At 36.7% G+C, this 25,425-nt stretch overlaps 1 protein-coding gene across 2 annotated transcripts in view; it reads right to left on the reverse strand.

The window, feature by feature from the left end:
- Positions 1-25,425, reverse strand: part of KCNH7 (potassium voltage-gated channel subfamily H member 7) — a 211,612-nt gene that overhangs the window by 40,135 nt on the left and 146,052 nt on the right. For both annotated transcript variants that reach the window (XM_036746120.1, XM_036746121.1), the window contains exons 7-9: positions 20,969-21,212; positions 11,140-11,345; positions 9,104-9,200 (exon numbers count right to left, since the gene is read on the reverse strand). In XM_036746120.1, the coding sequence (XP_036602015.1) occupies positions 9,104-9,200; positions 11,140-11,345; positions 20,969-21,212 (547 nt within the window). The remainder of the gene's footprint in view (positions 1-9,103; positions 9,201-11,139; positions 11,346-20,968; positions 21,213-25,425) is intronic.

Here is a 25,425-nt window from a genome sequence, read left to right on the forward strand (position 1 = left end):
GTGTCTCCAATGGCCAATAAGTGGACATATTACTGGAGGAACTGAACCACATCCACATTAAAATTCCCTCTTAATTAAACCATAAGACTAACAACCGTAGCTCACTGAAAGGCAACTTGAAAACATCCCTTGGTAGTTAAGAATAGCAATTGTTTCATTTGTATTTGTAGCCCTAACTGCTAGTAAAGTGTCTGGCAACATAGTAGGTGCTTCATAAATGCTCATTGAGAGAAAAATAAAATTGTCAGGACTGGCTTCATTGTGCTCATAAAGACAAGAAGAAACATAATTTAATAGATTATCTTGCCTTGGGATGCTAAGAAAGTGACAACAACCCAACATGGCAATATCCGTTGTTGAAGATGATGAAGTAGGAAAAAAATATAAAGAACTGCAAAAACTTATACGAACAGATGCAAAGTGAAATGAGCAGATCCAGAGTAGCATCTCTGAAGTAGTTTCATGTCATTATCATTGATCATTTGTACATATTCTCCTTCCCTTCTTAGAGTAGACCTACTGATTCATTAAATAGTTTTTGCAAGCACAGTTAATCTCTCCATTTTCCAGAAGCAAATGTGTATCTTAATATTTCAAACACTTGAAGGACCAAATTAGCTTTTAACCTGATTTCTTTAAGAGAAGTTCTTAAAACAAATAGTCCCAATAAAGGCAGCAAATACAAATCTCTCCTCAGACCTATAGACAACCTGGTAACATGCAAATATTTGCTATATATAATAGCTATTATTTATATTGTGTTTACTCTGTGCCAGGCACTGTGCTCAGTGCTTTGTAATTATTATATCATTTGATTCTCACAGCCACCTCACAACAAGGTAGATGCTATTATTATCCCTGTTTTATAGTTGAGATATCTGAGGTAAATTGAAGTTAAATGATTTGCCCGGGGTCACACAGCTACTACTACTACTACTACTACTACTACTACTACTACTACTATTACTGCTACTACTGCTACTACTACTACTAAACTAAGATTTTTATAGAGTTTAATATGTGCCAGGCACTATACAAACCACATTACAGTTATTATCTCATTTGATCCTCATAAAAACTCTGGGAGGTAGGTACTATTAGTATCCCCATTTCACAGATGAGGTAAATTGAAGTTAAGTGACTTACCCAGGGTCACACACCTAGTATGTGCCTGAGTCCAGATTTGAACTCAGGTCTTCTAAACTCCAAGCCCGGCACCCTATCTACTGTAAACAATCTCTCTATGGTGAGTTGGGAAGGCTGGGAACTCTTAAGTATACATAAAAGCACAGGATGGTGAGCAATCCAGATGGGATATGTCATGGAGTATGTGAAGACAAATTGGTATGAATAGGACCAGAAGGATAGGGTGATGCCGAACTTGAATATATCTAGCCAAGAAGTTTGAACTGTATAGACAAAAAGGAACCATTGAAGGGTTTTGAGCAGAACAGTGACATGGATAGCCACTCACGTTGAAGATTATGGGAAGAGTGGGAAAGATAGATGAGAAGAACAAGGGAATGGAAGTGGGAAGATCAATTAGGACCCAATTGTAATAGTCCAGGTGAGTGGATGGGGTACTGAACTATTCTGGTGACAGTGAAAGTAAAGAGGAAACATGCAAGAAATAGTGTGGGAATAGAGTTGGTAGAACTTGCACCTAATGGAATGTGGGAGAGGAATAGAAGGAGGAGTCACAAGGTTTCTAACATGGGAGACTTAGTAAAAAGTGAGGTCAGAAGGAGAAACAAGTATTGTGGGAAAGATGAAGACAGTTTCAGATATTCTAAATGTCAATATTTTAAACTTTATAGCACAGTAACAACAGACATCTGTATAGCTTTTCAATATTTGCAAAGTGCTCTATATATACTAGCTAATAATGATCTTTACAAAAACTCTGTGATATAGGTACCATAGGTATGATCATATTCATTTTACAGGTGAGGAAACTGGGCCTTGGAGAAATTTAGGGACTCTTCCATGCTTAGTAAGTTGTTGTCAGAAGGTAGATTTGAATTTAGGCTTTCCTGACTCCAACGCATACATCTAGAGACTAATTAAAAATAAAAGACTGAAACAGAACACAAAAAGGTGGCTTAGAAACCTTTTTCCTTAAACATAGATTTGTTTGTAGTAGGAATTGACCCACAGGGTCATCTACCTATGGGTAGATAGAAGAAATATCTATTAAAATGGCACTATGTGGAGGAGGCAGCTAGGTGGCTCAGTGGAAAGAGCACTGGGCCTGGAGTCAGGAAGACCTGAGTTCAAATATGGCCTTAGACACTCACTAGCTATGTGAACCTGGGCAAGTGACTTAACCTCTGTTTGCCTAACCCACTGGAGAAGGAAATGGCAAACCACTCCAGTATCTTTGCCAAGAAAACCCCATCCAGGGTCACAAAGGGTTGGACATGACTGGACAACAACAACAACAACAACAACATGGAAGCGGGGGAAAAGAAGAACCCACTGGATCCCATATATGCCCACCTATCAGACTGTGAGGATGCCTAAAATTTATAGTGTCACAGATTTCAAGGCAGAAGGGTCAATACATATTATCTAGTTTGACTCTTTCATTTTATAGATGAAGACATTGGGTCCCCAACAAGTAAAAGGATTTGCTCAGGGTCATGAAAGACTGGGATTGGAACATGGGTCTTCTGACTTCAAATCTAGTGCTTTCCCCTCATTGTTCCACTGGTTCCTTGGATATAATGATATTAATGATTCGTCATTAAACCCCTTTTTGTTTATCAAGTTTATTAATTCTTTTAGCAAAGGGCAGGGGCCTGAGTCAATGGGGATAAGTAAGTTTTGGTTTGGAAAAGAGTTCTGGAAAGAATCAGAAAATGAGGTTTGGTAGGATGATGAACCAGGGAGGCTTAGATCAACAAGGGGAACACCTGAGAGCTCTATATGGAAGGAAAATATGGTGCTAACTTGGCATTTCTCCCCAGGGCCAGCCTTGTTTACCTGTATATGTTTCAGGACTTCACTATTACAGACCAATAAAAGCAAATCTACAGAACCAAAATATTGTTTCACTTTGTCTTTTATATTGGAAAGGTGCTAAAAAGATACGTAGGTGGACAATTAGTTGTTCACTGTCAGTCAAATGGTTTTTCCTCTTTGACACATTGCTAGCTGATTTTTTTTTGGAGAATTCTTTGGAGGATTTTGTTTGGAGAATCCTCATCTAAATGGCCAAGATGAACTTTCAGAAACCCAACTACAAACAAGGTAGAAAAAAAGTGGACTTTAGGAGACGGCTGCTCACATCGGTTTATATCTCTGCCAAAATACTCATTTGCCATCATAACTTTGCTGTCAGTAAGATCTTTATTATGTCTTATTTTGTCCTCAGTGAAGGTAAGGAACAATTTATCACCATCTTTCAGATCATAACCCTTCATGTACTTTAATTGCAGCCCAGACATCTGGATATTACCCATAACCCTTTGACAGGCTATTTACAAGATATCTCACTCTAATTTTTATCTTTAATCTGCTAAATGATAGAATTTGATTTCTACCATAGGGAGAATGGCATTTCGCTAGGCAGAACTCTAACCGAAGAGGGGCAGCCTCTGTGCAACTTGGAGCTGATCTTTGAGAAGGAAAGGGAAGGTAAGCTTCATGAAGATACTTGTAAACCACATTTAGATCCTTCTAAATTTATAATGCAAATGATTACTTAAATTCTGCATATAGCATCAACTGGGGAATGGCTAAACAAATTGTGATACATGAATGTAATGGAAAGATATTGCATCACAAGAAACAATTAAATAGAGGTGCCTGGGAAGAATTCTATGACCTGCTGCAGAGTGAAGTGAATAAAGCCAAAAAGACTATATATATATACATATACGTATATATGTATATATATATATATGTGTGTGTGTGTGTGTGTATATGTATATGTATATATGTGTGTATATGTATATATATATATATATATATGTGTGTGTGTAATGGTTACAACAATACAACACTATAAATGGAAAGAGCAAAAACAAAACCAAACCCCTCCCCAAACTCAATAATTATAATAAACAAGCTAGGCCCCAGAAAAGAGTTGAGAAAATGTGCATCTCTCCCTTTAAAAAGAGACAATTCCTGTGGAATTCTGCATTATTGTCAGATGTGAATTAATGTTTTAGTTTTGTTGAATTGCATTTTTTGGCTTTGTTTTTTATTCTTTGTTATAGGAATACCATACTGGGTTCAAGAGGACAAAGCATATATTTGGGAATGAAGTTTATCCCTTGGCTGCTAGTGCCTTCCCTAATCTTTCCCCCATCATCTTTTATGTATTTCCCTTGCATATATTTTGTATGTGCTTTTATGTATATGGACATATTTCTCTTTGTAGAATATAAACTCCTTGAGGACAGAGACTATGTCTTTTTTCCACTTTATATCCCCTGTGCCTGGCACATACACAGTAGGACCTTTATAAATGTTTGCTTGATGCAAAACCAGTATACACCAATAAAAAGGATATATTTTAAAATTCTGCATGCCGAGAAAACTAGAAGATCTTATGAAGCTGGGTGTGTTTTCTTATGGGAAGGTCATGCAGGCAAGCCACCTCTGAGAAAAGATTAATTTTGAACTCAGAGACTGAATATTTCACAGGGCATGCCTTGACAGATTTGTAGTTGCTATTGAAATTTTCCCTTCAAAATGTAGCTTTGGTGGATCAGTAAAATGATTCTTACATAATCAATACATTTTATGGGAATCTTCCTTTCCCTCTATTTAGGCACACTCTATCACTTAATATTAATAAATCCTTAAATGTGTCCTCTTTTTCCCCCCTCAGGCTATCTGTGAATACTGATATTGGATGCTGATACTCTAGCAAATAGTAGCATTTGAAAGTCAAATACAGCATCATGAATCGAGTGTCACAAGGCTCACTACCCACACATGGAGCATTAGTTAGGGGCAATGATGTTAGAATTCTTTCTCAGTTGTTCTTGGGAGCCACTTGGAGTTTTCTATGGTAGAGATCCTTGTCATGGGAACTTCTATAAAATTCTGAAGTCTGTCTCTAGATATCCGAAGAGCCGGTGTTACTTGACTCTCAGATGAGCCATCTTGACCCTCTGAAAAACCAGGGAATCTCAAAAGGGTCTGTGAAGCAGCCTGCTCGATAGTTAGATTTTGTGCCTATACACTGGATTAAACAGATGTGGGCAGAAAAGCTTCTCAGAATTTGACGATGCGGACAAATAAGTAATTCTGCATATTGTGACAGATATCTTTGACATTAACAATATTTAGAAATGTTAGATGATTGAGAATTAGGGCAATATAGTAGAAAGAGTAATGCACTTGCAGCCAGGAGACACAGATTGGAACCCCTCTGAGTAGGGGCTTTGTGACCATGAACAGGTGACTTAACCTCTCTGAGCTCTCAGTTTCCACACTGTACTTTTTTGTTTTATTGATGACCCTGGGAAAAAATATCACTGTCACTTTTTAATGACAACACCCCCTCTTCCTCTAAATCTTTCTCTTATAACAAAGGAGTACAGTTAAGCAAAACAAACCAATACATTGGACACGTCTGTCTAGGTATGCCTCATTCTACATTTACAACTTACCGCCTTTGTGCCAGTAGGTATTTACTTCATCATCTTGTTAAAAAAAAACCAGTTCAGCTTTACATACCCTCTTCTCTTGAGTCCCTTGCCCCCTTATTCTATTGCTGATCTTGCCCTTCCAAGCATGATCTCTGGATTACCCCAGCCATCTGTTGCCCTCACTCCTACTCATATGCTGCTGAATGAAGCTGGAGGAAATCACAAAACCATGATGATTAGATCTACTACAAATTTATGCTACTCAACAAGGCCTTCACTGAAGCAAGACAGTCCTTTTACGCTTTCCTAATTGATTTACTATTCTACTCACCGCAGTGAGTTTTCCTGACCTTTTTATCCCTTCTCAAATTAACACAGCTTTCCATGGCCCCATCCTCTCAGCTGAAAACTCATATTTCCTTGAATAAAAAGAAGCCATTTGCTGAGGGTTCCCTCTTGTCCTTTTCTCATCTCACATTACTCAGACAAGTTTTGTTACTATCTCTTCCTTCCCCCCAAGCTTCATTTCTCCTTGCCAAAGCTAACCTCTCTCTGAGCACAAGTGATCCTATTGCATCTCATCTTCTCCAGCACATTGCCCCTTCTGCTATCCCCACTCCCTCCCTAATCTTCAAGATCTGTGGCTTCTTTCCTAACTGCCTACAAATATGCCCATGTCTCTCCCATCCTCAAAAATCCCCCAGTTGATTTGTCCATCCATAGTACCTATTTGATGAGTACCTGGATTCAGTCCTGACTCTTCCCAGTTATGTGATGCTGAACAATGCGCATCACTTCCTATCTAAGGCTTCTTCTGGCCCTAAAGTTGTTATCCTATGGTCCTATGACCTAAAGGAAGGCCAGATATTTTATAAATGATTTGTGGGAGATCATGGAAAAGAGTTGCAAATGACAGGAAGACACAGATAGATTTTTTTGGCACCAGAAAGAGTATTTACGTTAAAAAAATCACAGATTCACCAAAATATTGACTTGAATTCTGTGGTAGGCTATGGCCAGGCCTATATATACTACAAGGGAGGAAGCAGGTCTAGAGGGGCAGCTAAGAATTCAAGGGGGTGAAGTTGCTAAGCCATGGAGTCCAGAGAGTTTTGAAGGGGAAATCACTAGCCTACATAGCACGTAGGATTACAATCCACTAGAGGTTGGAGGATACCAATGGACAATTCCCGTGTTTGTCTTCAGGTCTAGTGTGATGACTTACAAGGCCCGTGCTGTGTGGACAGCCAAAGTATAAAGGTTTTTGTTTTTGGTTTTTTTTTTTGTTTTGTTTCATGAATAATAGAAGGCTTTGTACTGGTGACATGGTTCCTAGGCTCCCCATGACATCAAGGCAGATCCTTGCCTTCTCAGATCCAGAGGACTTTCCATTCTGTACTAGCCACATTTATTTCCATGGAAAAAGAAAGACAAAGGAAAGTCTTGACACTTGACTGGACCAGAACTAGAACTACTAATACATGTCCTCGTCCTATGTTTGTAACCTCAACTACTACTACTATCTACAAGAACATTTAGATCAGAGTCAATATGATTGAAATTAATTGCTAGTGAAACTATTGTGATAAAAAATTTATTGAAATTGCTTCAGTATTCAACTATGGAAATATAAAAGAAACAAAAATTTAAAGAACTCAAAATGAGTAAAAAACCAAAAACTAACACTGAACTTTAGTACCCCTTGCCATAATATATAAGAAAAAATACTTAATGAAATTGTTGAGTATTTCGCTTTGAATGTTTCTAAGAAAAAATAAACTGTCTTTAGACTGATATAATATAAATTTAGTCCTGGAAAAGGCAGGAGAACAAACTGAATGATCTATTAATTAATGTTTCTTACATACTCAAAAGGTTCTGTGGTTAGAAGGAAACTCAAGAGAAAAGATTTGAAACCACACAAATGAGAATATCCTCTGTAGCATCTGTTCTTTGATTATATATATGTTAAAAATCAGAAAAGTGCCACAAAAATATGAAAATTAGTGAGAATTATTTGTCTTTCTGAAAGTATGTCTATACATACATACACATATGTATTAGATTTGGTAGCAATGCTTTTCCTCTCATTTTTCTCTGGTTCACTGAAAGATAATTTCACCTTTCTAAATTAGCATTTTCTCTCCTGAGACACAAAACATCTTATGAGGAATACTGCCGTATTCTTGAATAATGACAAATGTCTCTACATGTACATATCACTCATTGATCTTTTAGGGCAGTCAGTCACTTGCAAAGAGAAATGTGAACCTGAAAAAATGAAATTCACGTTGCAAATGAAATAACTTTAAAAAAGTTATTCACAGCAAGTGAGAAACCCAATTTTTAGTCCATATGGTCTGATCTTAATTTTTGATGAAAGAATAATAAAATACAGTTTAAATAATAATAATTGTCAGTAATAGCTTATTTAAATAAAACCAACTTTCCCCTAAATTTTCTGCAAAGGTTTCTGGAGAAAGGAAACAAGCTCAGAATGATATGGAATATACCATTACAATTGGGATCCATTTTTTAAAAAATAGCACTGAACATCTAGATATATTTGTAATTTTTAGGTTAAATGTTAGATTGATGTCAACGAGCTGAAAACACATTACATTGCCTATCAGAATCAACAACTGAATGAGAATTTCATATATGTGTGTGTGTATATATATATACACACACACATATATATTCACATATAGGGCAGCTAGGTGGTGCAGTAGATAGAGTATAGGGCCTGGAGTCAAAAAGACCTGGGTTCACAGCTGGCCTTAGACATTTACTAGCTATGTGACCCTGGGTAAGTCACTTAATCCTATTTGCCTCAGTTTCCTCATCTGAAAAATGAGCTGGAAAAGGAAATGGCAAACCACTTTAGTATCTTTGCCAAGAAAACCCCAAATGAGGTCATGAAGTCAGACATGACTGAAACAACTGAACAACAACTATATATGTGTACAGCCCCCACATGTATGTGTGTGTTAGACCACATAAATGAATGCTAGCCATTATTGATGTTCCTACTCTAATATGAGATCATGTAACATTATACTTTGCCAAGGTGGTCCTGCTTTCTCAAGAGCTGTGTCAATGGAACATAACTTTGTCAGATCCAGCATTTGCAAAAGCTTTAAATATGGCCTGTATGTTTACTTTCTGAGGACCAGCCTAACTAGGGTTGGAGAGGCTCCTCGCCAGAGGGATTCTTTCACCACAACAATTCATATTGCTTTGTCAACTAAAACAATTTGCTTGGGATTGCGATTTGCATCAATGAAGGGGATATCCACATCCATGAAATCACAGATTCTTGAAGTATTCTTATTGTTCACATGTATCCTAAACTATGCACTAGAACTTGTTCATCATCAGAACTGTAGTGTGTGTGTGTGTGTGTGTGTGTGTGGGCACGCGCCTGGGCACGTGCAGACGTGTGAGCAACTAACAAGCATAAAATCTACAGTGGACTATTAGAAGCAATAGATTACCTTTCTCTATTTCACTTTCAAAAGACAATTTTCTTCTTCTAAGTTTACAGTTCTCTCCATCAGAATCATTTGCAGATTGTGATCTTATGAGATCAGCCTTTATAAATAGAACAGAAAGATGGAATAGAAGATTAGATCCATTGAATATGAATATCTTGCTGTCACATTATGTTAACTTACAAGAATTTAAAAATTATTTTGGCTCAAACACAAATAACTACCAAATATTGTTTAATGTTCCTCTTTAAATTATGTTATTGTTTTCATCTACGTCTGTGATTTCATCAGTGTAGGGAACTTCAAGTGTAAAAACCTTTGTGCATGTCAGCAAATAGAATATAACTTTTAGTATGAGAGAGCTGCCTCGGACACTGAGAGGTTAAGTGGCTTGCCTGTGATAGATTATATGTCAGAGTCTGGACTGGAATCAGACCATTCTTACTCTGAGGCTGGACTCTTAGCCCCTATGTCAGTCTGCCTCTCCTTTAGAAGATAGAATAGCATAATTCAAGTCACTTCATGCTAACATTTGGCAGTGATATTGTCAGCTTTGGAAACAATTCTTTGGTGCAAATGGGCTTTATGATGCAGTGCTTTGTTAAATTAAAAAACAAACTAAAATGTTTTTTGCAGAATTTGCATTACAGATAGCAGAAATGTACTAACTAATCATAATTAACTATGTTGTTTAGTTACATGGTAATGATCACAAAGTTAAATTTCACAGTAACAAATATGTTTGCTAAATGTGATGGTTTTTTGTACCCTTTATTATTCTCATTTCTAGCTATACCCTATCTCATCCATTGATTCATTTTAGCAAGACATTAACCGGAATTTTGAGGGAAATAGTAGTTATTGATGGACACATCTATGTGACTGCAAAACTTTTGTTTGAAAAAAGATTTAGATTTATCTTTGTTTTCTAGGCAAAATTCAGAATGCATTTAGTAGCATCAAGCAGTAACTTTTAATTCACTAAAGTTCTTATAAAGTACATACAATTCATGATTTCATCTTTTTGCTCCTAAAAATTTCTTGAATGTTCAATTTCTTAAACAACAACACAAAAAGCAGCTTGGTGAATTACTGCCCATGGGTATACTAAAAATCATTGTGGCAGCTTCCACAATATCATCCACATATCTCTTTAAGCACATAGCATGGCCAGAGAATGACAGTAGTGTTAGAGAGAAAAAATAGTCCAATACCTTTAAACTACACTCATGGCTTTTTTAGTAGAGTTTCCTTTTTGACAAATATTGGAAGCCCATAATTTTCTAAGTGGGGGCAGCTATTTTCAAAGCTTTCCATGAATTAAAGGGCATTGAGCAAAAATCGATTTCCTACTAATCCCAGAAGGCATCTCATAAGAGAAGATATTTCTTTTTGGCTTTATCCAGTTTAAAATGAGAAATAAGCCTATAAGGAGTAATCTTTTACAATTAGGAAGCAGTGTAGCACTAAGTTGGCAACAAATGAAGAGCACGGTATAATGAATACCACCTTTCCCTCACTGCCTCCCACAAAAAGATATTAGGTCAAAGATTGATATTAATATAGAATGAGGATATATAACAGCCTTATATGATATGGAATGTACAATATGCAGTATAAACAGAGCCTATAGTTAAATAGAAAATATAATTAACGTTTTATTTCTACTAAGCTGTTTTACTTCACAACACTCATTAATTTAATCTCATTAATGTGTTTGCTTCCCATTTGGAACTTTTGATCATTTGGTTAAGGGTTTAACTGAAGTTTTTCATAGCATTATTTATGGGGAAAGAATCAACGTAGCACACAAGAACAAGATTCCGGGGAGAACTAAACTTGCACCTAAGATAAAATGTTCTCAGACATCCTGCAGTACTAGGGAAACATAACTGGCCCACCTCAAGTTACCTCAAACCCATGAAGCTGAATTTCTTGAACACTTATTTTTATAATTTAAACATCTCCCCAATTCAAATAGTCTTTTCCAATAAAAATAATTTTGACCAGAAAAATAAATAAAAAGCCAGTGCATTTACCTTTGCATTTTCATGCCTTAGATTAAAAGTCAGCTCTAGATTAGTCAGAAAGTGATCAGAAAATTCAGGATACATATCCAAAACCTCTAACAAGTCTTCTCGCTGGATCTTATGTAAGTCACAGTATGTTAAAGCTCTTACATCTGCATTTGATTTTCCAGGTTTTGCATAAAGATGAACCATTTCTCCAAATATGTCATTTTTCCCTGTTGAAAAACAAAAGTTAGTGTTTCCTTTAGGAGAACTTTTCTAAAATTCTAAAAGTTAGAGTTGTTCTAAATAACTCCGCACCAAAATGGGATTCTCTGCCCAACCGCCCACTAGAGTAGCAAAGTGAAGGGACTTGTTGGATATCATTACTCCAAGAGGTACAAGAAAGATTGAGATAATTTCATTCCAAAATTCCTTCTTTCCTTCAGCTTACACACTGTATATTTTAACCATACTGGCCTGCTCACTGTTCCGTATACCTGAGATGCCTGTAGGTGTCGATTGTTGTTATTGAGTCATTTTAGCTGTTTTCAACGTTTTGTGACCCCATTTTTTTGGCGAAGATACTGGAGTTGTTTGCCATTTCCTTCTCTAGCTCATTTTATAGATGAGGAAATAGAGGCAAACATGGTTAAGTGACTTGCATAGGGTCATATAGCTAGCGTCTGAAGCCAGGTTTGAACTCAGGTGTCAATGGCCTCCCTCAATGTTTACCTTCTCTGCTGCAACGCAGTCCTACTTTCTCTTTTTCCTTTCACTACAAGGCCTGTTACCCCTTTGCCTCTGATTCTTTCTAGGCCAGCTCTTTAAGTCATTTTCCTTCCTCTCAGTCTCTAGCTCTTGTTTGCATGTCTTTGTATAGGTTATAAGGTTCTTTGTTAGTATGTCCTGAAATCCTTTGCTTCCATCAAGGCTCCGCTCAGGTGACACTTCATAGATGAAGCCTTCCCTGACACTCCTCTTTAGTAATTAACATGCTCCCCTCCCCTTGAAATTGCTTCATATTTAATCTTAGATATTTGTATTCACTCATCTATTCATCTGCTTATACATTCTATGCCCTCAGTAGAAATAAACTCCATAAGGGCAGTATAGTTTTTTTTTTACTTTGAATGCCCAGCATCTAGCTCAGTGCCTTGCACACAAAGAGCCCTTGTTAAATACTCTCGAATGGATGAATAAATGAATTGGCATGGCATGAACATCAAAAAGAAAAAGGGGACAACTGGTTAACTATATTATTATATCTCTAACAAGAACAAAAAGAAGCCAGAGTAGCAGTGAAGGACTGGGAGAAAAAGATGGAATATGTAAGAAAAATTGCTCCTTTGAACTTGATGCTGACCAACAAAGAGGATGTGGTCGCTAAAATTTCAATGTCTAGAATCTTGGGGAAAAGTTGTGATTCTATCATAGAATGGAGGGGAAAGCTAGTATGACATGTAGCCTATGTTTTGTGAGAGGATATTTCCAAGGGATCAGAGAACAGAGCAGTGTCTTGTCCTAAATTCCTACAGAAATTGGAGCTAGAATGGTGGAATATTCTTAAGAAAGAGAATGATAATCTGAAGACACAGGCAGAAATTATTCTGATGTGGAAGAAAAGGGGACACTGTCTAAAGAGTTATTTGGGCACACGGTAAATTCAGAAAATTAAAAAATATTCATGTATGGAAAATGAAAACGAGGATAAATTCAAAGGTGTTGCATAGTCCTTTAAGAATAGTACCAGAAGCACTAAAGCTCAGAATGAGGTGAGGCTGGTGATGAATGCTGAAGGTAACTTAAAGGCCTTTTTATTTAACTGTGTTGGAGGCAAAAGGAAGATCAAAATGGGAGGACCACTGCTCAGAGCAGAGGGAATTAGGAAAATTATTCTAAGAGATGGCAAGGAGAAGGCAGATGTTTGGATTAGAAAGGACAGAATAGGAATGGTTAGCATGGAGCTGAAATTCAAGATGAATGAGAAGAGGATAATAGAGCACCTAGCTGTTCTCAGCGAGCATGAAGCAGTAGGCTCAGGCAAAGGACCTCTTAGGATAACGAAAGAATGGAGGAATGTGAATGTTAGGTATTGTCAGTGATCTTTCGAAAGACTGTCAAAAATAGGAAATGTGCTGTGAGACTTAAAAAGGGCAAATTTCTTCTTGATTTTCAAAAAAGTGAAGAAGCTAGAGACTGAAAATTATAAACTTGTGGATTTGACTTTAATTCTTCATATAATTCTATACATTTTTTTGAGATGGAGTATCACTATTTCACCCAGGATGGAAGTAAGGTAGCCATTCATATGCCCAGTTTCACTGAAGATTGGCATGGGAGCTTTGATCTGCTCTATTTTACACCTGGGCTGATTGATTCTTTTTTAGACAACCTGCCAGTTCCACAGTCTTGGAGTTCACTATATTGGTTTCGGATTTAGTGCAGACACCCAATTGACTTAGATCACTGCAGCTCAGAACTCTCTAGTTCAAGAGATCCCATTGGCCTCATCTTTTCGAGTAGATAATTCTATCATTTATTATCAAAGGTATGGTTTGAGAATATTTAGAGAGGGAATCACAGAATCTTAGAGTTAAAAGGGAACTCAGAAACCATCAGGTTCAACACAGATCTGAACATGAATTTTTTTCTACAAATAGCTGAAGTACTCATTTATTCTTCATTTGAAGACCACCAGTGGAGAAGAATCCACCAAGACTCTCAATAGCTCTATTAGAATTTTTTCCCTTATAGCAAGCCTCTTTGCAACTACCTTTTCTATTAGATCCATGCCTCCCCACCAATGAGGGCCAAGTAGAACCAGTCTACTCCATCTTCCTCAGGACAACCCTTCAAATGACATCTCCATAAGTGCTAAAGCACAGTGATCATGTTCTTCCAAGTATTCTCTTCTCTAGGCTAAATATCTATCATATTGTCAGCCCTCTATGACATGATCTCAAGGCCCTTCACTATAGTATTCATTCTCTGGATGCTCTCCATTTTATCAATATCTTTCCTCAAATATGGCACTCAGAATTGAACAGACCTTGAGATATGTTTTGATTAGGGCAAAGTACAATAGGATTACCATCTTCCTGGGCCTGGACACTATGCCTTCACTAACGACTGCCCAAGATCACATTTGGTTAATTGTCTTTCCCTTCCCACTTGTTGAACTTATAGTCCATTAGAACCTTTCAGATCGATTGCTGTCTAGCTATATCTAGCTCCATTTTGTAATTGTGAAGAAGTTATATTTGAACTAAAATTCTAAGCAAGTTTTCATTTTTATTCTTATTGAATATCACCCCATTTGACTCGGCTTAGTGTTCTAGTTCTTTTGGGATTCTGACTTTATCATCTGATGTATTATTCCTTTTAGCTTTGTGACATCTGCAAATTTAATGGATATATCTTTATCCAAATCATTGATGGAAATTTTAAACAGCATGGACAGATACCCTGGGGATACTTCATTAAAGATCTCCTTCCTCATGAACACTGAAAAATTAATAACTGTTTTTTGGATCCTGCCATTCAATCCATTTTGAATATATCTATCTGGATTATTGTTAGTCCACATCTTTTCATTCTGTCCACAGGACTAGCATGAGAGATTTTGTCATATGCTTGGGATAAAACTAGGTGAACTGTATTTATAGCATCCCCTAGATCTACTAGTTTAGTAATTCTGTGAAAAAATAGAGAAATTGTTATCCTGTCACAGTTTGCTATTTATGAAATCATATGCATCATTGCAATCATCAATTTCTTTTCTAGATGATGACTAATTCTTCCTTTAACAATATGTTCTAGAATTTTCCCGGGGATCCAAGTTAAACTCACTTAGTCTGCAGAATCTACTCTTTCCCCATTTTTGAAAATCGAGACAATATTTGTCCTTCCTTGATCCCTACGCATCTCATCAACTCTCTGTGACTTTGACAACTATCACTGATACTATAGGTGTAAATGTACTATAGGAACTAGAATATGTTCTCGCCAAAGATCAGCAAGAACATATTCTAGTTCCTACAGTACATGAATATGTGGCTCATTTGGGGCTGGTGACTCCAACTCAGTGAGGGCAGTTTTGTCTTCTCATTATCTCTCTGCTTATTTTTTGTATCAACCCCATATTAGCATTTTTTTTTTGTCTTTTCCAGACCAAAGGCTATTCTGCTTGGCAGAGAAAAAAAATAAAAATTGAGTAGTGCTGCCTTTTTTCTGTCATTTGAATAGTCTTCCCATCCTATTTTCCCCAGTAGAGCAAAACCCAAAAACAAACAAGCAAACAAAAACCTGAAACAAAAGACCCCTTTTTGTTGTTGTGCTTAATTTCCTTGCTATTCTCAGTTAATTATGAATTATTAGCTCTTCTGATTTTGTTCTTAAAAGACCAGCTTTCACTTTTGTATTTATCCTCTTACCTGTCTTTGCTATGTAAAAGAGGATTGAGAGCTGACAGACATTTTGGGATTTGTTGTTAAGAGGAACAAGCATTCTCTTTCAACCATGAGAGTCATTTGTATCTACCTCCATCTCTGAGTCAAAAAGCAAAATTAAATCAAATACCAGAATTCTTAAAGAGATAAACCTATTTCTGAGAGAAACTAAGAAGAAGGGAAGCCTAAAGAGCTGAGCCAGAAAGACTCCATGGTTCAGAGGCGACAGTCCCTTTAAGGAAAGGAGAAAGAAAAAGGAAAACTGAGTTGAAATAGAGAAGTGAGAGATTGAGGAGGGTCCATAGACCCCTATAGTATCTCAGAGTGCCACCCTCCCAGTGTCCCCTCTCGGTCTACTGCCACCCTCCCAGTGTCCCCTCTCGGTCTACTGCCACCCTCCCAGTGTCCCCTCTCGGTCTACTGCCACCCTCCTAGTGTCCCCTCCCTGTACACTGCCACCCTCCTAGTGTCCCCTCCCTGTACACTGCCACCCTCCTAGTGTCCCCTCTCGGTCTACTGCCACCCTCCCAGTGTCCCCTCTCGGTCTACTGCCACCCTCCCAGTGTCCCCTCTCGGTCTACTGCCACACTCAGGCTGAAATGAAAGGTTTAAGGAATGAGAGAAGTTTCAAGAAAAGCTTTGCTCTTCCCCCATGTCTTCCTCCAATGTCTATTAACAGTCAATATGGCATAGTTTACTGTTTTCTTTACCCCAATATTTCTGATAACCTGGATTTTTTTTCAGCCATAAAGAGGCCAGGGTTTAGCTAGAGTTAAAAACATTTAGATTAGGGTGAAGAGGCAAATCTCTGCCTAGATGTTAGGAATTTTCCTTATTGGGGGCTCTGAGTTATTGTGATTGCATTCTTAACTTTTCATTTAATATAAACTACATAAAGTAGCAGAGGAAAGGACTAAGTAGACCCAATGGGCCATTCTATGGCACTTATCTAGGTTAAAGGAAAATAAAAACAAAAACAAACCAGTTTATTATTCTAATAGGGCATGGATGATTAAATCCCCAGAAACAAAGAGGGTAGGGAATATTTGGTGGTGGTCCAATACTGGTAGGACTAATACAGGCTGGTCCTACACAGCAACAGCCATAACCATAACCACTAGTGTTAAATTTGCATTGTCCTATATATTTTGATACTTCAAAGTATCTGTTGTTATACTAATGTGGGTACTCCCTCCAATGATGTGAATAACAACCCCTTCATACCTTTGCATACCATGAGACCCTTGTCTAACTCTTCTTCAGGGGTTTGCTCAACATACTGGGGACCTCCCTCTAGGTTTCTTGACATGTAGGTATCAGTGGAAAATGTAGACTGTGCATTGGTAATCTCTTGCTCTTGCCTAATATTCTTATTGCCCACCTCCTTTTCTGATAATATATCTCTTTGATATGTCTTTTTCTCAGTTCCCCTAGGCAATTCTGTACTGGTGATATATCGCAGTTGGCTCATACCCTCAATGAGCCTCTCAATTGTCTTTTGCATGAGCCACAACTTTAATTCTTCAGAGATTGTATTATTTGATGATTAAGCCTGACCACATCACAAGAATAACGTTGGTTTTAAAGATATTTGTTTCGGGAAGAATCTTTGGGTCATTAAAGCACTGCACAATTTTCCAATGGCACTCCAACCTAATATGTTCCTATTAACTTCTTGGTCCAGGTCACTATCGATTTGCATTGTCTGTTCAAGATATCCATAATGATGGACCAACTCTCTGGGTTGTCCAGCCAGCTGCATATCATAATCTGGACAAGAGTCATTCTTTGTGCATGTGTTTTTTTTTCATGTGTGGATAATTGGATTACATCCCTTTTAATGATTATGGATCCCATTAAGTTCTACAGTGTTCTATGACTAGATGAGATCAGCGCAATGTCATCTGCAAACTGGAACACTGGAGATCTTAACATCTATAGAAGGGATTATTAACCTTGGATAGATTTTAGAGGATCCAAAATCTTGCATGGAGAAGATCATGTCTTTTGGTCAATAAAAGCAATTTCCTTTGTAATACTGTGTATTTTATTTTACACATTTTAAAATATTATTTTGAAAAAAATGTCTATAGGCTTTAGCAGACTGCCAAAGGAATCCATGACACCAAAAGGTTAAGAACTCCTGATCTACAGGGAGTCTCTCTTTTATTTGGACCTTGCACTGGACAACCTTTATGGTAGTAGCAAACATGTTTAATGAGTACATGTCTCTTTTATTTATGCTTTTCATAAAAAAGTGCATATATTTTAAGACTTTAAGTTGTTTGATAAATTCCCTCTGTGTCTTCTTCATTTTCTTCAGGGGAGACTGTCACTAGTTCTCATACCACTGCCAGAGAAGTGGTAACCATTCAGACTCAGCATATTTCCATCAAGAAGGGGTTGTGCCAGTTTAACTACTTTTATGTTTTTGATAAATTTATTAGACTGTCATGTAATTTTCTTTGATTACAGCAAAACATTTGATCAAGTTTCTTGTAATAACTTTATTGACAAGACAGAGAAATATAGACTAGGTCACTGATTACAACCTGTGAGTAATGGATCCCTGAAGTGTCTCAGAGTTATTGCTAGGAGTCTTTGAAAAGACATGTTCCCTTCACCCCCCAGGCACTGCTATTTTGATTTTTAGTTTCAAGAAAAAAAATGCAATAGGATTTAGTAGGTAATTAACAAATTAAACAATCATATATTTTTAAGTAATAAATGTTTTGTACATATATTATAGTGTTATTTCTCAAATATGTACTGTTGTGGTTAATAAAATAAAAAAAATCATTTGAAAAATTATTAAATGAATCATGTCTCTAGCACACTTTACTAACATTTAGGAGTTTGAGAAATGTTTTTAAGAGTAAAATCATCCTCATATTCAAAAAGTTTCAGAAACAAGTGGCTATATGATAGTATAGTTGGGTATATTCAGAATGGGTTGAGTGGCTGGACCCAAAAAGAAGTCATTAGAAGCCTGATGTAAAAAAGAGTGGTAGCTAAGAAAAGTGTCCCAGGAACCTCTTCTAGGTATTATTTAATATTTAAAAATAAATTACTTGGATAAACATAGATGGTGTATTTATCACATGTGTAGAAGGCACAAAGTTGAGAGGGATGGCTAACATACTAGATGCCAGGGGTAGCATTAAAAAATTTGATAAGACAAATTTGGTAAGATAAAATTCAATAAATTTCCCATACTTGGATTTAAAAAATCATCTGTACCAGGGGAAAGATAAAGGTAAAGAGAAGGGAATAACAATTTTAAATGCCTACTATGTGCCAGGTGCTATGCTAAGAGCTTTAAAGATATTATTTCATTTGATCCTTACAACAATCTTGTGAGGTAGGTTATTATCATTCCCATTTTACAGTTGAGGAAACTGAGGCAGATAGGGGTTAAGTGACTTGCTCACAGTCGCAGAGGAAGACATAGGAAGTATCTGAAGCCAGACTTGATCTTAGGTCTTTCTAATTCCACACCAGCTAACAGTACAGGACGAGGGAGGCACAGCTAAATAAGAGTTCATGTGAAAAAAATCTGGGAGTCTTAGTAGACTGCAGATTCAATGAATTAATTGTGTGACATGGCAACTAAATTCTAGACTACATTAAATGAGGCTTATTGTGCAGAATAAGAGAAGAGACAGTTTTGCTCTACTCTGCCCTGATCAACCACATGGGGAATACATACTGCCTTCAGTTTGGGTGCTAGTATTTAAGGAGAGCATTGTGAATGTTGAATTTAGAGTAAGGATGACTTAGGGATTATGTTATCATCCAATGTGGTGATTGTTCTAAACTCTACCCCTGATACTTACTATATGTGTGATCATGTATAAGATAGTTAACCTTTCTGGGGGCTTTAGGCAACTCTCCAGGATTTAGCTACTAAGTCATTAATAGATCATATGATCGACATTGATGAAAGCTATTTCTACATCTTGGCCATCAAAAATATTTCAGTATTCATACTTGTATTATTGATATGAAAGGGTCACAGAGTCAGAAAACATTAGAACTGGAAGGGACCTTCGAGATCATGAAAGCATCTAATATAACGCTGTTATTTACAGATAATGAAACTGAGGCTTAGAATGCTGACCTGGCCTAAAGTCACATGGCCAGTAACAAGCAGAGGGAGAGCTTATACCCAGGTCTTCTGATTATAATTGAAATATTTTTCAACTTCACGATATTTCTTCATTGTAAATCTGTGAATTGTACACTAATACTTAAGGGAAATAGAATTGTCAACGTAATAAATAATAGAAAGAAATTGTAAGCTTTGATAGCTAAAAGAAGGAGGATGTTTTAAATATATTGTTAAAATTAATTATTATGATTTCCTTTGAGAAAAGTGCCAGTGGAAGGAGAACTTCCAGGTACCCTGGATACTTTCCTCCATCAAGAACTGAGAGGAAAGGAGATAGGCAAATTTGCTGTTTTCTAGGATCCCCACCCCTGTAGCTGGGAGGCAGGGAGAGGAAGACCAGCTTCACCTATTTCTCCATTGCCTTGAATACAATAATTTGTATCGTTAGATACAACACAGGCCCTGATCTTAAGGAACTTACAATCTAAGGGGAGGTTTGTTTGGGGTAGAGAAGGACAAAGTCACAGTTTTTGTAAGGAGCAGTTCAGATGAAGTGCTAAGATAAGAGCTATGTTGCTAGTGAGACTTTTCACATAAAAATGTGTTAAAGTTGCTACTAGCTAAAATTAAATTAACTTTTAAGGGTAACATTAGATATTTCCTCTCATTCATACTCTCAATCAGCTGATATTTTAGAATTTTTTTAAAAAAATTATCTCAATACCTCATCATCTCTGTGCCCCAAGTGTGATGTGCATAACTTTATGGAGACACAATCATCTTATAAAGCTTACAAAGACACAGCCCTGCCCAGGTTATGAAGCTCTTTTCTCCTTATTGGGGAATGGGGAGATGTGGGACAACACAAGACACCAAGCCCATTGAAATCCAACTCTGTCAAGCCATGAAATGGCCATGATAGTGCCATGCATATATGCCTTTCATCTTAATGGCTTACAGGAACAACTGGGAATACAAAAACTGCAAATAACAAGATAAAATACTAAAGAAAGACCATTCCTATACTTTGGCCTCACACACATAAGTAGCTGTCAAGAACAAGATAATGCCATATAGCTTTTACATCAGTTAAACACACACAGGAAGAAAGCCTAACATGAGAACTTGAAAGAGTCCAAAATGAATTCAAAGAAGTGTTCAAATTACTCAGAATTAAAATAGTAATCATAAATGTGGACTAGTCTTTAAAAATCATGGCCAAGAAGTTTTATATATAAGTTGTGAAATAATTTGGCAAAAGATTGACTTTCTCACCCTCCTGTTCTAAGGCACTTACCCAGAATAGCCACGACAATGTCATCTTTGAGGATTTCAATGGAGCCTCTGGATAGGAAGTAAAGTGCAGTGAGGACATCCCCACAGTGAACTAGGGTGTCTCCTGGAGGTGCATGTGTTGTCTTAAACTTCATAGCCAAAGCTCGGAGGCAACCTTTACTGGCCCCCCGAAAAGCTTTGCAGTTCTGAAGTAAAGTCTGGTTGAGATGCAGGCAAATGTCAGCTTGTAGACACTCTGGAAACCCCTTTAGGACCTGAGGGGGGAAAATGTAAAAAGTTTCATACTACCAGTATATAGACTGTCTTGATCTGCACAAAATATAATCCTTGCCCAACTGGACATAAAGTTGTAACAATAGTGTCAATGGGGAGGTTGTTGGGAATCTTTTTGTTTAATATTTAGTTTTCTGAATATGTAATAATTCTCCTTCAAATATCTGTTCACTGAATTAATTTCAGGCATTAAGACTGAACACAAATATCTTATTAAGCTGTGGTGCCTACAAAGCTTTACTGTCCTTTGTTTCTTGTGTTGTCATGTAGTATCACACTCTACACAAATATAATAGAATGTAACAATTAATCAGATGTAACTAATGAAAGGCAATACAACCAGAAAGGTAGTCACCTTTCAGAAGGCATCTTAAGTGTCAGTTTGGACTGCCATTGCTGATCCATATATTAATTATAATTAACAGAAGTTTTGCTCTGGAAATAGCCTTGGTATTTGTAAATGTCATATACTGCAGAGAGTTCAGAACAGTACCTAGAATATTTATGAGTTGGTTTGCACATTGTTAATATTAAGTATTTTGAATTGGCATTAAAAACAGAGAAAGGGAAGGAGAAAAGGAAGCATGCTTTGAAATTCTGAGTGTGGGTTAGTCTTCAAAAATGGATACTATGCCATCATTAATAATGTACGTATAATGTAGGTTGGGTGCTACAGCTTTGCCATTCACTTTGTAGTTAATTGTAACTAGGAGGGAAAGACCAATCATTACATTTGGACAAATATGATTTGATTCATACTAAGTCAAATTTCATAGTTTGCAAAAACAGAAGTTGTCAAATTCCTACAAAACAGAACTAACTTCTAGCCAACTCCTGATTATCTGTTCATGTGTTATCTACCTTGAAACTGAGGAATACAATTTGTGTCAGTTTCCCTGACGGTGAGTATAAGTTGCTGCCTCCTGCTATCAGCATTTATTTGTGTGTGCATACATAGATATGTAAATACATATATATGTAATTGGTGATTACAAACTAATATTAAAACTAGCTTATATAGAACCAGGTTATGAAGTGAAAAATGCAGGAAAAAATATAAGATGAGTAATCTAATGCAGGAGGAGAAGACTGATTTTTGGAGTTTGGGGGCAAATTACCTGGTTGTTGGTTTTTCTTTTGTTGTTGTTGTTTTTGTTTGTGTTGACACTGCCCCTTGTATCACTGCAGATAATCATGAGTTGACTGTATAATCAATTCATATGAGATGTATGTTTGTCAATCTGTCAGTGACAGTATCTATATAAATTTTGTATGAGGCACTGTTTTAATTAAATTTTAAAGAAATCGTTGAGAAGAGAGGCCATTTTTACAGGAGACCACTGAAATTGAACAGGATTGGGCTGGTTGCTTTTTGGAGGGTAGAGCATCTGACTGGCTGAGCTGAGACTCAGATTGGCCACTCAGAGAGCTAAAATAATAGATCGACTCTTTTTTGATCTGGTAGATTTTTCTTTTCATAGAGACCTGTTCACAGGCTATCAAAATAGGAAGCATTGGCAAAAAGTAGCCCAGATAGTTGTCGAATATAAAATTTCTGATTGATATTGCTAATATATTCTATTTTCTTTATCATTTATTTTCCTAGAAAGTAGTTTAAGTTCATCGTTTACTCAGGGCTCTGTGCTTCAGTTTCTCTATCAGTAAAATGAAAATAAGTCCTAATTTAGTTAACCAAAGCTTTCTATGCACATGACTCTGTATTATTTGCTAAATGCAGTGGACCCATTATAGGAGGAAATGGTGGCTATAAAACTACAAAATGATATGTTGGATGTTAGGGCTCCAGATATGGGTCATTTGACTACATAGGCTCAAGAGGAGAGAGTAAGAATTATTAGCAATTTGACAGCATGACTACCCCATCATAAGATAGGGATAAATATAAGATATTCTACAGAGGGGAACAATAATTCTTCCTTCTTTTTATAGCCCGTGGCAACCCTACTCAAGCTTGTGAAGCAGGTGAAATATATCTTTGGTACCCTTTCTAAGTCCCTTTTCCATCTTGGTAGTACCCCTCCAGCATTCAGTCAAGTTGACTTGTGTGTGTGTGTATGTGTGTGTATGTTTGTCTGATAAACTCATTCATACAAAAGTATGAAGGATGAATAGGGCTTAAACCTTTGTCTTTCTAAGTATTTGCATGTCAACAGGGAAGAAAAGGAGAAAGCCTTAAACCAAGTATTAGATAGAAATGGTAGAATTTTAGGTACCTACATGTAGATGGAAAAGAATTGTCAAATACATAATCCAATGTCATTCTCATAGCAGTTTGAGTTAGGCAGGACAGGTCTTATCATTCTTATTTTACAGACAAGGAAACTGAGTTTTAGGGACTTGTTAAAGTAAGGAAGTAGTGGAGCTGAGCTTAGAACCTGTCTTAAAACACCTATTCTAGTTCTTTTCCCACTACACCATATTGTGGAAGAAGCAGGGGTGCAGAGAGGAGGTGGGATTTTGTGAAGGAAGCAGGTGTAAGGAGGTGATTCCTAATTCTTTAAACTAGCTCTTTATTTTATAGGAAGGGTTCACCATATAGGAAAGTGGTCAAATGAAATACCTTTAAACGCTTATCTTTATTTGGGCATTAGATATGTTCCTGAAAAGCTACAGTATGTATAAATCACTTTAGTAGCTTAAATCGTATTTCACGAATACTAGAGGAAGTATTCATGAGATTTTATGGTATACTTTTTTGTAATGCAAATGACAACCCCTAAATTTGTTTTGGATTTTCTTTTTTATTCTTTGCCCTGAACCTAGGACACATTGGAAATAAAGCAGTTTTAAAATTACTATCAATAATAATAATGATGACTAAAACCCCAGATTGTCAAGAAGAAAGTGTTTTACTTAAGATAAATTACAAGAGAGGAATTAATTCCTTTCTTTTCTTTTTTTTTGGATTTCCCTAGAAATAAGTTCTTGACTTCAAAGGTACTAAATGTTGCACTCACAATGCCTTTAAACAACTTAAAAAACTGCAAGTAACTCATCTTATATGCCATTTAGGGGGATCAGGACATCTTGGGACCACCATCTTTTTGAATTCTATGATGATACTTTTTCAAACTAATGAGGAAAATAGACTTGCTCTTCCTAGCTGAACTTGCTAACTCTTATACCAAATCTTCTAGAGGGCCTAGGCCAATTCCATTTTGTTAGATCCCTTTAAAGAAGATTTTTATTTCACATCTAATGAGAGGCTAGATATTTTATTGCTTAATAGAGACAGAAGGATTCTCAGCATGTTGACATAAAGGCCATATTTACACATGGGAGGTATGTTGTGGCGTTTGTTTCAAACAATCTTTTCCTAGCCTTTATACTTATTAACATAGCTCAAAGGAAATTTTTGAAATAAAAAAAATACAAGTTATATAAACTGAACTAGTTTGATTGGGCACAACAGCCTACATGTCTCAATCAAGTAAGTTTTAAAATTCTCAACCCGGAGTTCTTCATCTTTTTTGTTTTTTATGGACCCCTTTGGCAGTCTGATGAAGCCTATAGAACTCTTCTCAGAATAGAGGTTAGCAAAAACAAAAATATAATTGTTTTCCCATTCAAGTTAATGGAATCCATGAAATCTATTCGGGGGCGGGGGGGCAGTCTATGGATCCTAGGTTAATAACTTTTCTTCTATCTAGACTATTAAAACATAGAACTTTTCTAAGAAAGAAGTGGGACAAACAATGAGGGAAAAGTTGGAGATAAATAGAAAGGAATGAGGAGATAGGAAGTACATTTAACATTAGAACTTAACCTAAAAAAATCAAAGAAAGAGAACCCTGGAATATTTAATTCATTTCAGTGACATTTTCTCAGGTGTGTAAGTCCTTTTTTGCTGCTGTCCTTCCTATTTTCAGGTTCAATTTCTTTGCTGGAATCCCCTGATTAGCTTTAGTTATATAGTAAATTTTCTCCAAAGATGAGTTGTAGAAATTGGGCATTCCTATCAAAGGCAGACTTTTTTTTTGGCAGAAGAACATGTACCAAGTACCTTAATACTGACACTGCACTTCAACTATAAATCAGAGGTGTAAAACAAAAGTCCTGTGGGCCACATGTGGCCAGCAACACTCCCATGTGAGGACTGAGCCAGATTACAGTATAATCGGGAAATATTTAGAAAAATAAATAAAAATACAGTAAAACATAAAT

Source organism: Trichosurus vulpecula, chromosome 2, assembly GCF_011100635.1.
Source record: "Trichosurus vulpecula isolate mTriVul1 chromosome 2, mTriVul1.pri, whole genome shotgun sequence".
Lineage (NCBI taxonomy): Eukaryota > Metazoa > Chordata > Mammalia > Diprotodontia > Phalangeridae > Trichosurus > Trichosurus vulpecula.